Source organism: Solanum stenotomum, chromosome 12 (assembly GCF_019186545.1).
Source record: "Solanum stenotomum isolate F172 chromosome 12, ASM1918654v1, whole genome shotgun sequence".
Classification (NCBI taxonomy): domain Eukaryota; kingdom Viridiplantae; phylum Streptophyta; class Magnoliopsida; order Solanales; family Solanaceae; genus Solanum; species Solanum stenotomum.
In genome coordinates this window covers 36992805-37010240 of record NC_064293.1, presented here as the reverse complement: position 1 = coordinate 37010240, position 17436 = coordinate 36992805, and the positions used below count along the sequence as shown (strand labels likewise).

Genomic DNA, 17436 nt, shown 5'->3' with positions numbered 1-17436 from the left:
AATAAATTATTTTATTTGGTTTTTTGGTTTGGTTTTGGATTTTAAAAAATAAAAACCGAAAAAAACCGAATAATTTATATATATATATATATATATAATGTTTTGGTTTAGAATTAAGTTGGAGTTGACCACTTTTGTCCCTTTTTGGTTATTGTCTTTCATGATGATTACATTTATATTTTATATTTGAATTACATCTATAATAGGTATACTTATAAGTATTGTGTTTTAAGTTTTACTTATGATTTATATTAGAAAGAATATTTAAGGGATTAAATATTATTACTTTGGTTATATATGTTATTAATTATTGACATAACCGAATAACCAAACCGAAAAAAGCCGAACCGAATAGAGGAAAACCAAATCAAATCAAATTTATTTTGGATCGAATTGGGTTACACTTTTACAAAACCAAAAACCGAAAATCCAAACCGAAAAACCGAATGCACACCCACCCGTATAACATATATGCATTGTACAATTTTGCATGTAAATACTGTTCAATTAACTACCCCTTCTATTGTATAGTCTATTTCTTATGTGGGGCTCAACTCAAAAGTAGTATTTTCTTTTCAATTCAAGCAAATATTGTCCAAATATAAACCTGAATAAATTTGAAGCATTAGCTTGACTAGATCTTGACTTAGTAGGGTCAGAGTTGTGTTTCCATTTGAAAGTAAAATTGTGCAGTCCACACTTGCACCATACCTATATGTCAATTTTTATTGATACCTTTTTTCACTTTCAAGATCGGCAAAATTGACTTCCTCTTGTCTGCTTTTGTGTAATACTAGTTAAGTGTATGTGTTTTATACGTTTGGAGCATATTAATTTATAATAAACATATATAAAGAGGATAAACATAATAATTTTGTTTACCATAAAACTTTTTAATATAAAAAAAAAATCCAATCAATATTTTAATTATAGGATTAGATTATTTGGTAGGGAAGATAGGCAGTAACAATTGAGACACATCTATATACAGTAGCGGACCCAAGATTTTCATGGAGGGTGTCAATAAAAAGTAATACTAATTAATGAGTCCAACAAGGCTTGAACACACAACTTTAGAGAATTTTGCAACCTCTTAACCACTAGACTAAGGGCCCGTTTGGATTGACTTAAAAAAAATAGCTTTTAAGTCAAAAATAAAAAGTCAAACTCAAATGACTTTTAAGTCAAAAAATAAAAAGTTGGGAGAGACCTACTTTTGATTTTTGACTTATTTTAAGTCATTTTAAACTTATTTAAGTCATTCTTGATCTTGCCAAACACATCTCAACTTATTTTAACTTATTTTTTTATACTTGTCAAACACTTTCAGAAGTCAAAAACTTACTTAAAAGTAGGTTTGACCAACTTTTAAGTTAATCCAAACACTTTCTAAGCCTTTCACTTGTATCAAAATGTGTCAATACTTTTATATATATTTATTAAACCAAAATTTGACATCTATGTAGAATGTAATTTCCTGGCGAAGGTGGATCCGTGCCTGCCTATATATGTGGAGTCAATTCCCTAAATGGTCACCCAAATTTAGGAAATTGTCTTGAAATATCATTTATGTTTTATTTAGGACCAAAATATCACTCAACTATCATTATTTTCCTTCAAATATACTTGACACTTCAAAAGCCTCACTCTCTCCTAATTGGCATGACATGTCATTATAGTCCTTTTTTTTTAATAATAGACTAATTTGATTTATTAAACCCATTTAACTAGAATAATGATCATATTATTTTTAACAATATATACATATTAGTTTATTAAGAATAAATCTTCATACTTAAGAATCTTTTATTATAATTAAACTTTTTATTTTTTTATGTTATGGAGAATACGATTTTAAAATGTACTATAATATCATTAATTTTGAATACTTATAAACATATACATTAAAAAAAAAAATATCGATATACGAATCACTCATGAATGCTAACTTACATCAATTTATCATAATTTTTATAATGAATCAATAATATTAAATGTCAATTAACTATTACTGTAAAATTAATTGTGTATTTTGAAATTCATGCTTACAATGTTTTTTTCTTGAAAAAAATAGAAAGTGAATAATATTATAACTATTTTTTATCCAAAAAAAAAACTAAATATTTCAAAAGTCTCCTTCTATTCTAGTTGATATGTCATGTTATTAAATCATCATTTAAAAAAAAAAACAATAAAACTATTTAATTCATCAAACTTATGTCTCTACAAAACAAATATATAAATTACATGAGAATTTATGAAGATTATAAAAAAAAATTAAAAAACTAATTCCTTTATATTTTTTTCCCAGACAAAATTCAATGAGAAAAACTTTGTGTGCACTTATTACTTGGTAATTTTCAAAATCCCTATATAAATTATTTGAAAATTTTAAGCAATTTTTTTCATAAAAGTATTCAAATAAATTTGTAAGGTTGACAAAAAAGTTGGTAAGAAAGAGAAAGTTATTATTTAACTTTTTTTAATTTTATTCTTTTATTGCTATATTATATTATATTATATTTTAACTTATCATATAATTAAATACCAATATATATTCTTATCTCATCCCAATTTCATGAAATACAAGTAATAATTAATTGAATTGCCTATTTTAATTCAACAATATACCTATTATATGAGATTAATATATTGATAAATAAAGATCAAAATTTTATTTTCTAATATAATATTATTCACTTTCTATTTTTTTTTCAAGAAAAAAATATTGTAAGCATGAATTTCAAAATACATAATTAATTTTATTGTAATAGTTAATTGACATTTAATATTATTAATTCATTATAAAATTTATGATTAATTGATGTAAGTTAGCATGTATGAGGAATTTGTATATCGATTTTTTTGAATGTATATGTTTATAAGTATTCAAAATCGATGATGTTATAGTACATTTTAAAAACCTATTCTTCGTAACATAAGAAAAATAAAATGTTTAATTATAATAAAAGATTCTTAAGTATGAAGATTTATTCTTAATAAACTAATATATATTTTTTTTAAATAATATGATCATTATTTTAGTTATATGGGTTTAATGAATCAAATTAGTCTATTATTAAAAAAAAAGACTTTAATGACATGTCATGCCAACTAGGAGAGAGTGAAACTTTTGAAGTGTCAAATATGTTTAGAGGAAAATAGTGATAGTTAGTGATATTTTGGTCATAAATGAAACATAAATGACATTTCAAGGCAATTCCCTTAACTTGAGTGACCAGTTAGGAAATTAACTCATATATGTGTTGTCAGAAAATCTTCACTGACTACAACATTTATAAATTTTGTTGGTAATTTTGTCTTATTTTTTTCTTTACACACACATGTACTAGAATTCTAGGGCACGTACTTTAAATAGACCCAAAAGAAGTTGATGTCGCTTTATAAAGAACAACTTTTACATATAATAAATATAAAAATTATATTTATATGTTATAGCTACAGTTTGTATAATCGCGCTCCATAGCAAATTTTATGTTTGCTATGGAACTTTTGATTTGTATAATTCGCTACAAACATCCAATTTTATACAAATTGTTCAATTTTGTATAAATTCATTTATACATTGTAATTTGTATACTAAGATTTGTATTTATATAATTATAAGTGTATAGGACGAAAATATATGTATTTGTATTTGTGTATACACTTTTCTCTCACTTTATACAAACACAAACACATTTTATACATTTTATACCGAAATGTATAAAATGACTAATTGTATATCGAATCAGATGGCAAAAAGAGGGAATGTTTGTTGCGAATTATAATTAAAATAAACTATGGCTATAACATTTAATTTGAATTAATAGTTTGTTATTTCATACAATTTTTCCCTTTATAAATGGTTGCTGGAAAAATTGTATAAATAGAAAAAATAAAATAAAAAGGATTACAAAAATATATACGTGATTGTGCGTATATTTCACTCTTTCAAATATTTCATCATCTAATTTCAGGGTGTTATTTTTTCATTTTTTAAAAAATAGAGAAGTAATAGAATTAGGTTTATTTATTATACTTTAGAAATTTAAATTCCCAGCATCTTATAAATTATTTAATGATAAGTATAGTATTGGAAGAACGGTGTTGTTGCTGTTCTTTTTTAGAGAAGCTCTATGATGTTTTTTTTAAAAAAATTAATTGTCATATTTTATACACTTTTATATTGTATTTTCATAATTGTTTGGATTTGATGCGTTTGAATTAGGATATTTGGAAAACGTCACCCTATTTCATGAAAATATAAATAACACCAGCATACACTTTATCTTTTTTAGAAATCATCTATGAAATTATACTAAGTACATTGTTGTTAATAATATTAAATGAAAACTATAAATTTCTCTTGATTATTAAAAGGGAAAAATAAAAATTATTTTTAATACAAGAGTGGAGTAAACCGGGTACCAGCCAAACCGGACCGGAAATACTTTCGAAAGCGGTTCTTATTCGACTCGGTCGGTCTAATTACTAGCATAGTACTTAGGCAGTTGGGTTGAAGAAAAATTACGAGTGCGGCGGGGATGGCGTCGGCGAATCAGAACAAAGCTTTAACGAATACTCGTTTCTCCGACCTCGAACCGCGGCTGGCTGAGCCAGTTTTGGAAGCCCTAACCAACTCCGGCTTCGAGTTCTGTACTCCTGTTCAGGCTGCCACCATACCCTTACTCTGCAGCTACAAGGATGTCACCGTCGACGCCGCCACTGGCTCTGGTAAAACCCTAGCCTTTGTTTTACCTGTGGTTGAGATCATCCGTCGCTCCTCTTCCAATCCCAAACCTCACAAGGTAATAAGGTTCCTTCTTCTGCTTTTCGAGACCTGTTTAGGCTTTTTTTTATGCAAAGTATGCAAGCATTAGTACCGGCACTAGGGTTTAGATTTGTTAGGTAGGAAAATTTGGGGCTTTGCTGTGACATATTGATTACATACAGAGAACGGGACCTAAAACTGATTTAACTTATAAAGAACAAATGAATTTAGTATTCCCAATTTGAGGTATGCGAGCTTAATATAATTAAGATGCTTGAGCACTAGAATTTTAAGTATTAACTGGCCTGTCATGGAGGATTTTGATATAAGCTGGAAGCTGAGGCAGTTGTGCTCATTTGTACCAAGTCAAGTTTCATATTAGTTCTAGAGGACATTCAAATTTGACTATAGAATGGTACTTATACAAATACATATGCTTGTGGGAATGAAAAGCTTCAGGACAATGGCATTGTCATCCACTTCACGTGTTTTGGAGAAGTGGACTCTGCTGATTAACTTTGTGAAAAATGAGTGACTTGGTTATTGGTATTTTAAAAGACATCCATTTTTGCTGGTTAATACCATCAAGTTGGATCATTTAGGGTGTTTCTGGGTTGGAATATTTCCAACTTAAGGGATCTTTGGTATACCAGTTTGAACTTGATTCAGTAGTAGTTGCCAGTTGGGAGGTAGTATAAGATTATAATAACTGGAGGTTGCTCTCTGATGCTTCTATTGTTGTCTGGTTATTGTTTGACAGTGTTGTGCTTCAACTATAGAAAGACAGTATGGCCACAATTATCTCTGCCCCTTTTTTTTTATATTAAATAATGCAATGCAACCTGATGAGGAACGATATAGAAGGGGGGACAAGTTGCCTTCAACCCTAGAAATAGTTATAATAGATAAATAAAGCCGTCCAATCTTGTTGACGGGCCGTACGTTACAAACAAAAGGCACTGACTCATCTTGCCACGCATGTTATGCTCTGTAAAAATGGATCTTCCATGCTTATGGCAGTATGTTCTATCCAAATAGACCCATTTGACAGCCAATAAAGATCCTTGTGATATACTTCCCTTTCTGTTTTTTTCCTTTAATTCTATTTTGTCCTCTTTTTGTGTTTAGCTGTCTCTTTGGTGCCCTTGCAGGTAATGGGTATAATTATATCACCCACCAGGGAGTTGTCGTCACAAATATTTCATGTTGCTCAGCCATTCATTTCCACATTAGCAAATGTTAGGCCTATGCTTCTTGTTGGAGGATTAGAAGTAAAGGCAGATATCAAAAAGATAGAGGAGGAAGGAGCAAATTTGTTGATTGGGACACCTGGGAGGCTATATGACATAATGGAGCGCATGGATATACTGGACTTTCGGGATCTTGAGGTGCTACTTTCATGCCTCCTTCAGTGGAAAACATAGAGCTTTGTGCTCAAGTGCTATAGTGATTTTTAAGCTGTTACTTATTTGTTTACTTTTAGAGAAAGTTAGCTTGGGAATTTAGGAGTATCAAATTCTTTTGCTTGGGCGCTGCAGTATCTCTTTAGCTGCTAACCATTTATTTACCTTTAAAGATTAGTTTGCTTGGGATTTAGAGTGTCAAATCTTTTACTTGATAGATGATAATTTATGTTTTTCTTATGATACTTTAAAAAGGAAAAATGAAGTTGCCATATGCCCTGTGTTAAAACAATTTAGCTGCAAAATTTATGTAAAGCTTTCCATTTGTGCACTGAAGTAATGCTAAGTTCAGCCTTACCGTAAAAGGAGTTAAGTTTTACCTCCTAGATCATAAGTTCGTACTCAAGGCTGACTTTCATGGTTGCCTATAATCACATTCTGACTTAAGTGGTCTCTGATTTCCTACATTTAAAAAGAAAAATTAGTCTCTGATTTACTACATGTTCTTACAGCAGTCAATTGGCTGTCAATAATAGAACAATGGGCGTTGATTCCGCTACCTTTCCTCAACCCTTCTTTTGTCCATGTGTGTTCGGGATTTGGTAGTGATATATGAAATACTACATCTTAATTAGCCGCTCAGAAAAAAACCATATCATTTGTGCAGATCCTGATATTAGATGAGGCTGATAGGCTATTAGGCATGGGATTTGAGAAGCAGCTAAATTCAATCATTTCTCGTTTACCTAAGCTTCGTAGAACGGGTCTCTTCTCTGCTACTCAAACTGAAGCAGTTGAAGAACTATCAAAGGCAGGATTGAGAAATCCTGTCAGGGTTGAAGTTCGGGCAGAAGCAAAACAGTTGAGCGGTTCTGCGTCTGGGAATTCGACCTCGTCAAAAACACCTTCTGGCCTTCATATTGAGGTATGCTCCCACTGTTTCACAGTGTTTGTTTATTCCAAAAGAATTTATTTATGTCAAGGTGTACATTACCATATTCTAATTGACCATAGCAACGCAATGTTTAGTGGTGGGGCAAAGCACTAGTGAGAAGCTTCCCTTGGGATTGTTTTCCAAGGCAATTTTCCTTTTTTGCGCTTATACGCTTTTCTCATGTCTCTTCAATTTGGCAGTATCTGGAATGTGAAGCGGACAAGAAATCATCGCAGCTTGTACACCTCATAACAAAGAACAAGTCAAAAAAAATTATAGTGTGAGCTTACTTTCCTGGAATCTTGAATTGTATATCATATATTTTGGCATACCTGCATAGATGGTAGGAGATCACGTTGGTGTTTAGTACTTGATATTTTTTTACTCCTGCAGTTATTTCATGACTTGTGCTAGTGTTGATTATTGGGGAACTGTTCTTCCACGTCTCTCTTGTCTGAAAAGTTTTTCATTAATCTCTCTTCATGGAAGGATGAAGCAGGTACATTTATTGACATCTTAATAATAAAGGTCTATTATTTTATGAAATTGTTAGTTATGCCATATTATTTAAAGAAGGTTCTATAGCAGCTCAGGAAATTAACTCTCTTAAAATTTTTGTAGAGTGCAAGGGAGAAAGCACTAGCATCATTTACAGCTCTTTCCAGTGGTGTTCTTTTATGCACAGATGTAGCAGCACGTGGACTTGATATTGCAGGTGTTGATTATATAATACAGGTACTTTCTTATTGGGCATAATAATTTTTGCTTATGAACGTCATTATCATGGTTGGTTTTGGGGGGGAGGGTGGAGAGGTAGGGGAGGGCTTATTACTTTGTTACTATAACATGTTTATCACTCCTTCACCATCTTGAACTTAAAGAACTGAGAATGTGTGCAGCAGAATTAATAATTTCCGATGGTAGTCAAGTTAGTATTACACATTGCTGACTGTTGCCTTCCCCTATTGAATAATAACATGATATCATTATAAGAAAAAGTTACCTGGTTTATATATGGGTCACACTACAGTATTTAAAGAATAGTTCACACAGACTGCATTTTGTATAGGAATGATCTAGTTGGCATTTGTTTTCGAGAAGTGTTGAAAAATCATTTCGACAAACTTCTTCAATTTTCTGAAAATTTGATTCGGTCAAACACCAAAGAAAAGCTTTTCAGGTTTTGCAAAATCTAAAAATAATTCAGGAAATACTTTCACTTTTTTTTAAACAAATAAATGCTTAAGTCTTTTGTGCACCCAGCTAGCCACACCAAAGGCACTAAATTCTTCATGAACAGGTATCAGATGGAAGTTTGTGGTAGGAATATGAACCACCACTCTCCTAATGAAATATAGTTCTATAGTCAGTCGTGCATGTAATTATGAGCATGATAATAAGCAGCTGGAACTTGCATGGATGTATTATTCTTTATTTTGTTTCTTGTGCAGTATGACCTTCCTCAGGATGATAAAATGTTTATACATAGAGTAGGCCGAACAGCTAGGCTGGGCCGACAAGGTAGTGCTGTTGTTTTTCTATTACCAAAGGTCAGGTCTTGCACTTCTAGTGTATCAAACTTTTTGGAGGCTGTTTGGATATAGTCTCTATCAGGGTTACTCCAAACTTACTTATTAACTATGATATGTCTTGGTCTTTTTAGGAGGAAGCATATGTGGAGTTCTTGCGTATAAAAGACGTTTTCTTAGAAGAGGGGGAATGTGCCTCTGATGCTCCTGATATTATAGATGAAGTAAGAATTAAATTATGCCATATTTCTCTTTCCCCTTGCTTCATAGTGCAAATGCTTTCATTCCTCTAGTTTGTTTAGTTCCTTTTTTCATTTAATTGAGAAAAGGGTAAGTATTATAAATGCAACACGAATTGTGCTTGACTATTTACAAAAAGATCCAACTTCACATCATATCAGCATGGATTCAAGTGTCTGTAACATAGATTGCATCATTAATCAAACCCTCTTTACACCAAAAAGGAAACAAAAGTATACAGTTCTTTGTTTTTATCTTCTGTATAGAACTAGCTGTATCTTCAAAGCATCTTGCATTTCTCTCTTTCCAAAGAGTCCACCTGTATAGTAGCTGGGATAGTTTTCGGCCATTTGTGTTGTTCTTTTGACAAGTCCCTTCTATACTAGCTTCTCGTCAAATCAATTGTATCTTCAGGCATTGTCCATTGTAATCCCAGCATATTCAGAAATAAGTCCAAAGTTGTGAAACAATGGGACAGTACAAAAACAAATGGTTGATGGTTTCTGAATTCTTTCCACAAAGATGGCACCTGTTACAGAGCTGAGAACCTCTTTTCTGAAGGTTGTCTTGTGTCAAGCATGCTTTTCTTGTAACTGGCGACACAAAACTAGTCATTTTCCGTGCTGACTTTGATCTTCATATGTTCCTTCAAGGATCCTCATCAGTTAAAGAATTGTAACTAGATTTAACATAATGAGATCCAGAATTGTGTAGTCCCCCCCACCCCCACTCAAAAAAAAAATCTTGTCCTCGGTGTTCAAAAAGGTTGAAGATGCTGCAGTTGACTAATGAATTCTGTCTGTTACTGATGTTCCTTTTTTCTAGATACGGTCAGCAGCAAAGAAAGATCGTGATGTAATGGAGAAAGGACTCAGAGCCTTTGTATCATACATCCGTGCATATAAAGAGCACCGCTGCTCTTACATTTTAAGGTAAGTTAAGGCCATGATGCAATACAAAAATTATAGTAGTTACATTTCCATGTCTTCAGCTTAGTCCTCTATTTACAGGTGGAAGGAGCTTGAGATTGGGAAGCTGGGCATGGGATATGGTCTTTTGCAACTTCCTTCTGTGCCTGATGTGAAGCATCATTCTCTTTCTACAAAGGGATTCACTGCTGTTGAAGATATCAACCTGGACGAGATCAAGTTTAAGTAAGTTTATTCATTATTCAGCCTGCAAACAATCACGTTTGGAATCACACAGATTAGGCAGTTTCAGTGCGTCTTGTCATTATCATTCTATTTTTCGCGGAGCAGTTCCGATATGTGACTTTATTATGTACTGGTCAATAAATGTTAGATCTGTTGTGGAGTGTTGGCCTTTGATACTTAGCTGTTACCTTTTCCATTCAGGGACAAATCCAGGGAGAAGCAAAGAAAGAAGAATTTACAAGTGAAAAAAGCTGCAATGGCACAACAACAAGAACAGAAGACACAGAGACTTAAAAAAGAAGCAAATTCTACAGCAACTGCCTCGAGAAAGAGAACTGCCAAACAAAGACGTGCTACGCAGTTAGTTGAAGATGAAGATGAGATCACAAGGGAGTACCGCTTATTGAAAAAGCTTAAAAAGGGAGCTATCGATGAGAATGAGTTTGCAAAATTGACTGGGACAGAAGACTTGCTTTCTGACATATGATTTACATCAAGGCACAAATTCTGCTGGTCAAATACATTCACATGAGGTGGTGGTTGCAGATGTTACCTAGCAAAGAAAGATAAAGTATGTCTGGTCACCCAAACTGAAGTTGATCAAGCAAATAATTTTGGATAACGAGCGCAAGCATTCATCAGTTGCCTATGCCCTCTTACACTGGATTGCAGATCCATGGATGGGCGACCAAATTTTGTACTACTTTTGTCATGTGTAATTCATATATCATGATACACTTAATTTTATCAATTACTTAGCTGGATGTTTTGTTTTTTATGTATTGTTCGTATGATATAATTTTTGATTGAATTTAAGAGTAAAATATGAGATTCGTAAAATTCTTTTTTTTGTTTTCTTACTAAGAAGTAGTATTAATTAATTTAATTGTTGGTGCGATTATTCTTAAAAAAGTTCATTTTTACCTCAGATTTTGTGTAAAGTTTCTTTTTCCAGTTTCCTTCAACCCCAGAGACTAGTTTGAAGCATATACAAAAACGCAACACACATAAATTCACCAAAACTATGTCATTAAATTGATCCAAAAATGCTCTTAAACTATTAACTCGTCCAGTTTCACTTAAATTTAAGAGCTTTTTTATCCCCTTTTCGTAGAGGAATAATATTTTATTGGAAATGGCATCTTCAGTTCAATAGGAAATAAATACTGTAGAATGTTTTAGGTGAAATAAATACTGTAGAATGTTTTAGGTGAAGAAGAAGATTGAAAATTAAGTTCCAAAACACTATACAATGGGCGCCGGAATTACTAAAATCACCAGCCATTTACAAAATACAAAACACACCAAGCACAAAATCCTAAGAAGGACAATAATACCCTCCAACACTCTCTAAATTTACCAAAACTGGGTACTCTCTCTTCACTACTCCATCTCTATCGGCGATTGGAGAAAATGGAAGACAAAGAGTGAGCTAATCCCAATACTATGGTAACCTTCACTTGCCCTCTTTTTGGAATTGGTCGCCCATATTCCTCACTTCGTAACACGTTTCCTCCATTTATCATCTCTTTTCTTACTCCGGCCATCTTTAAAATTCTCCGGTGTGCTTTAATTACTGTAAATGAACTCCGTTGATGGATCTGTTCGCCGGCGGTTACTCTGGTGAGTTTGGTTGTTGCAGCGGTGGTAGGTATGTACTCTGTTTTTGCTTTGTTTGTTGTGTGAGTGTAGTGAAATGATCCGTGATATATATAGTCCAGCAGTTGGTATTAGTCCCCTGCTTTTGGTGAAAATTACAACCTATGCCATTGCGTTCTTTTTATGTTTTAAGTGTGACATATTATTTGTTCCATTCACTTTTTTTTAATTTCTGGTCCATTTTTTTCTTTGTCGTTTACTCCAATTTAATTTAAGTAAAAAAACAAAATACAACAGATTTAGGTTAAATTATGTCTTCAAAAACGATAATGATTCAAACTAATTTAATATTTTAAATTGCAAATTCATAAGTGGTGGGCACAGTGCCAGTTAAGCGTATAAGATATGTCTGGTGAAACCAAAAGGCAAGATATCTAAAAACAATATTTTAGTCCTCAAGTTGTATGAAAAACACGTGGGAATTATATATATATATAATTGACACCAAATCCATTTATTTAACTTTTTATTATTTTTCTGACATTTCGATATTTATATTGAAGTTGGATTAAATTCAGATTCCTGTCGAAAAGTCTCATAATAATCAAATTCAAAATATATATTATTTTTGTTTTTTTTAAATAAAAGATATGTTAAGTCAATATGATTTAAGTAATATACAACAGAGATAGTAGCTAATTAAAAATCTAAATCATTAAAAAAAGGAAAATTTTGGGTCCGGTGGCTTTCTCTCATATCGAATTGAAAACTATGGACTCGTGCATTGCATTAAGACTTGTTTTTTGGTTTAATTAGCCCCATTAATTAATATGCTTTGTCGAATAATGAAGTATCAATTTTTAATAATAAAATGTTCCTTTAGGTTCTCTATTATCCTTTGGTCATTAAATAATTGAATTGAAGATGACATGGTAATTAATTTATAGATCTAATTGACTCGAATTTATACATTCTCTTTGATTTTTTTTATGACAAGGGAAACTCGCAGTTGCTATTTTTTGAGCGTGCACATGGTAAAATCTTGATTTATATATAATATCTCGCAAATCACACATGAGAGATAATCCGTAGTAGATAAGCTTGGTCCATCGAGCCCAATTCAGAAGGACAAAATTCCTTTCTTTCGCTGACAAGAGATTTCGTGTTTAGGTTTGTTGTGAATAAATTTTGAATTTAGAGTTGTAATTTTGAGCGGTTAGTGAACAGCTTGCATGAATTTGGTTTGACTAGATCTTGACTTGATAGGGTTCCACACGTATACATATGCTTTCCTTGGGATTCGAAAAAGATGCGTTCACACCTAAGCTATTTATAGTTTTTTAATGTTTTGTTTCCACCTGCTATCAATTTTGCATATCTGTAATTCTTATTCTTATTAGGGGAAAATCCATAGCCGGGACGGATTAGTTTGGGTTTTTAAAATATCAAATCAAATTATTGGTGTAGAATTATTAAATTTATTATCCAAAATTAATAGAATTTGGATTTTTTTGAGTTTTTTGGATTTGTTCGGTAAAATATTTCTATAAATATATAATTAACTTGTGCTCTAAATATATCTTTAGTCCTATCAAAATATAACTACCTAAGGCGTTTCTTAAAAAATAACACAAAAATATGAGATGAGTGATTACACTAGAATATTCAATAAAAAATAATAATGAAATCGCATAAAATAAATATTACAGATTAATAAGTCATAATTAGAATGATCATAATCAAAAAGTATTAAATTATGCTAAAATAAGACTAATAAATATTAATTACATAATTAAATATTAAAGAAAAATTTATGTTAGGTATTTTAAATGTCTAAATCAGTGAAATTTAAAAACAAATATTGAAATATTGTCGGTCTTAGTGTTAAATTATTATTATTTTTTTTGTTAGCATTGATTTGATTTTGGTTGAATTTTATTAGAATTACTGATATCTATGGAATAGAACATTTATTTGATCATTGAAAGTTTGAAGTCTCAAATTTTTTAAGTAATATATTAAAATATTAAAATTATGAAAACTTATAATTATATGCAAGTCAAGATGAACTTTAAATCATCTATATTTTTACAAAAAAAATAAATAAATTACGATCTAAAATTTGATAAGCTATAACAAAGATTTATTGAGTGTCAGTACTATTTTCTTCTTCTATTTTCCTATACAATTCTTTAGGAGACAAATTGACCAGAGAATATTCCATTTCACAGAAAATTCCAAAAACATATTTTGTTTCAAAGAAAAAAAATTTAAAAACAATCATGTTTTTTTTTTCTTTTCGTGTCAAAATTTAAATATAGAAGACAAATAAGGCTTGACATCTACAAATTTCTATTTTTATTGCAATTTAATTACAACTTTATATTTTTTTTAACATAAAAAAATAAATCAATCTTGACTAAAATAAGTTATAAGAAAGGCAGACAAGATTCAATCATGTTCACTTTAGTTTTTTTTTTTTTACCCTCTCCTAGGAGCATTCACCTCTTTTACTTCCTTGATGACTCGAACTCGCAACCTTCAAATTGAAAGTGAGGGGTGCTTACCATTCAAGCAACTCCCTCTCGTCTCATTTTAGTTATTTAGGAGATACAATGAATTAAGACTTGGTTGAAATCATTTTCCTTTTTCAGAAGGAAAAAATAGTTTTATATTGGATGAAGCTTCTATGAAAAGGACTTTTTTCCTTTTTATTTATTTGTTTTTGAATCTATAGCTTAGTGGAATTAGATTGTAATCTAAGTACTTTATTATTCTTTGTCCAAATTTAGTGGATCAAATTATCATAAGAGGCTGCAAAGATTGTTAATTAGTTCTTTTAATTACTTTATTTCTTGTTTTATGGTTCATTGATTTCCGATTAATTTATGATGTCAAACTATCAAATTTGACACATGACACACCTTCACATTAGGTGATATTTTACCATCTAGTATTACTCACTGTTGTGATTGTATATATACTATAAATAATTATTTACTTTTATTTATCTATTTTAGTATATGTAAGAAATATATTTTTTTATTGTCCAATAATAGTTATGCACCATACTATTTTGGAATGTCCAACAATATTTGTCCACTTTATGAAATCAATAAATAATTTTATCCTTAGTTTTAATTTATCCTTATCATTAAATATATATAGTCATTTCGCTATTACATTTCTCAAGACATTGTATTTATTATATTCAAATAGTGATATAGTAAAATTACCCTTCTGTTTTTTAGTTTTTTAAGAAGTGTGTAAAGTCAATAATGAACAAGTGAACAGAGGAAGTATATTCTTAGTGTTAACTACTCTCAAATCTATGAAAAATAAAATTATATAATAACTAATATAAGTATCATAATAAATATGCAAGGAGTGCAGAATTTAAGTTTGCGTTTAGATATGTAATATGAAGTCCTGATTTCAAATTATTGTCTGAGTATGCAATTTGAGATCATAATTTCAATTTTTAGAAGAAAAACATAATTTGGATTTTCAAATCATGATTTCATTTTTAAAAAAATGTGAAACTTGACGCATAAATTTATATTTTGTAAAATAAAAATGAAAAGGAAAAAAGACCCATTATTTCAAATCTTATATAATAAAAAAAAAAAAAAAAAAAGGACTCACCTGAAAGAAATTACCCAAACCAATTATCATATATAAAGGATTATATTAAAGAATAATTAGATATTACTATTATTAACTAATAAATTTTCATAAAATAGTGTATTTAAGAATTTATAATTACAAACATTAATTTATTTATAGAAGCAAAGTAATATGAAACTATGATATTGATCAAAATGACTAGTCGTAGATTGAAATTACAAGTAAGAATGTTTAGGGAAAGAAGAAGAAGATTGAAAATTAAGTTCCAAAACACTATACAATGGACGCCGGAATTATTAAAATCACCAGCTATCTACAAAATACAAAACACACCGAGCTCAAAATCCTAGCCTAGGGAAGGACAATAATACCCTCCAACACTCTCTAAATTTACCAAAATTGGATGTTCTCTCACTTCAGTACTCCATTTCTACCGGCGATTGGAGAAAATGGAAGACAAAGAGTGAGCTAAACCCAAAACAATGGTAACCTTCACTTGCCCTCTTTTTGGAATTGGTCGCCCATATTCCTCTCTTCTTGAAATATTTCCTCCATTTATCATCTCTTTTCTTACTCCGGCCATTTTTTAAATTCTCCGATGTGATTTAATTACTAGTACCCAACTCCGGCGATAGATCTGTCGTTTCTCTGATTTGTTTGCTTTGCTTATCCACTGAAACGAATGGTACCTTACCTATCTATATATAGCTCACTAATTTGATAATCACCCTGATTTTGAAGAAATTTACATATTAACCCATTATTATTTTTTTCTCTATTATTTATTCGAGATATTATAAAGTAGGAAATACTATTGACATTTCATTGACGATACTTTTTTTTAAGAGTCCGTTTGAAAAGCCATTTGGTAATTAGAATTGGTGTAATTACTAGGATAGTAATTATACTGACTTGTTTGGTTATCACAGTGTAATTACACATGTTCTATTTGGATGCCACAGTGTAATTACACATGTTCTGTTTGGATGCACAATTGCAATGATAAAATTATAATAAATTTTAATAATAAAAATTAATTATTTAAAATTTATACTAGACAAATAAGAAACTTTATAAATGACATTAAATTAAATATTTAAGATATGTATTCTTTTTTGAAAATATATTAATTAATAAACATATTTTCTGTCATTAATATTATGAAAAAATAATTGATTTATATTTTTTCAAATTAATATATTTCAATTGAATTGATCGCAACAACTAAAAGTCTGAAGTTTCTACGAATATCGTGAAATGCATGTTTGATAAAAAGAATAATATATAAATAAAATGCCATAAATTATTAAATATTTGACAAAAATATAATCTATCAAGTCTAATTAAAAAATGACGTGCAATGTAAATTCAATATTACTAAAACAAATTAAACTGAAAATATAACATAAGTTATAAATTAAATATTACTAAAACAAATGAAACTGAAAATATAACATAAGTTATAAATTCAAAACAAAAAATTTAACATAATACTCTTATAACAAATTTCAACATAGCAATAAATATGATTTATTTTAATTTTTTCTTAATAAAGAAAACGTAAGTCTATAGCCTTAACAATAAATTATAGTTTAATTTAAAAATTAGAATACTAATAAAATTATGCTAATGAGAAAATAAGCATGACATAAAGAAATAGATAATACTAGAAAATTACATAGAATCACGTAAAGTAAGGTTGAAAACAAGAAAAAAATGAAAAATAATAATATAAAATAAAAAATAAATTTTTACAAATTTTTAGAATAAAAAAAGAACTTAAAATAATAGAAGAAAAAAAAAATTAAAACAAAAAAATAAAAATAGAAAAAAAAATTAAAAAGTAATCAGGTGGTAATTACACCATGTAATTACTAGCAATTCACAGCATCTGCCTGTGAATTGTAGAGTGTAATTACCCCCTGCCAATTACACTAATTATCTGCTGACCAAGTAAATTCATGTCCTTCCAAACAGGACAAGACAATGTAATTACACCAATTATATCAAATCCAATTACCAGGGTGTCCTTCCAAACAGGCCCTTAATGTATTTTTATACGAAAATCTCATACATTTAAGGGCTAATTACATTATATGCTGGAAAAATTTTCAATTATAAATTTTTTAGATTTTTCATTATTCTTGAATGGAAGGAATATATTCTAGAGGAGAAT

General features: G+C 30.0%; 1 protein-coding gene across 1 annotated transcript; it reads left to right on the top strand.

Moving 5' to 3' along the window:
* The first annotated feature begins 4501 nt into the window (after positions 1–4501).
* Positions 4502–10858, top strand: LOC125848078 (DEAD-box ATP-dependent RNA helicase 18-like). Its single transcript, XM_049527876.1, has 11 exons — positions 4502–4811; positions 5926–6162; positions 6845–7102; positions 7312–7391; positions 7505–7610; positions 7733–7846; positions 8563–8661; positions 8775–8864; positions 9706–9812; positions 9891–10034; positions 10236–10858. Exons 1-11 carry the CDS (start codon positions 4548–4550, stop codon positions 10519–10521), a joined length of 1785 nt encoding a protein of 594 aa, XP_049383833.1. The 5' UTR covers positions 4502–4547; the 3' UTR covers positions 10522–10858.
* Positions 10859–17436: the final 6578 nt, after the last annotated feature.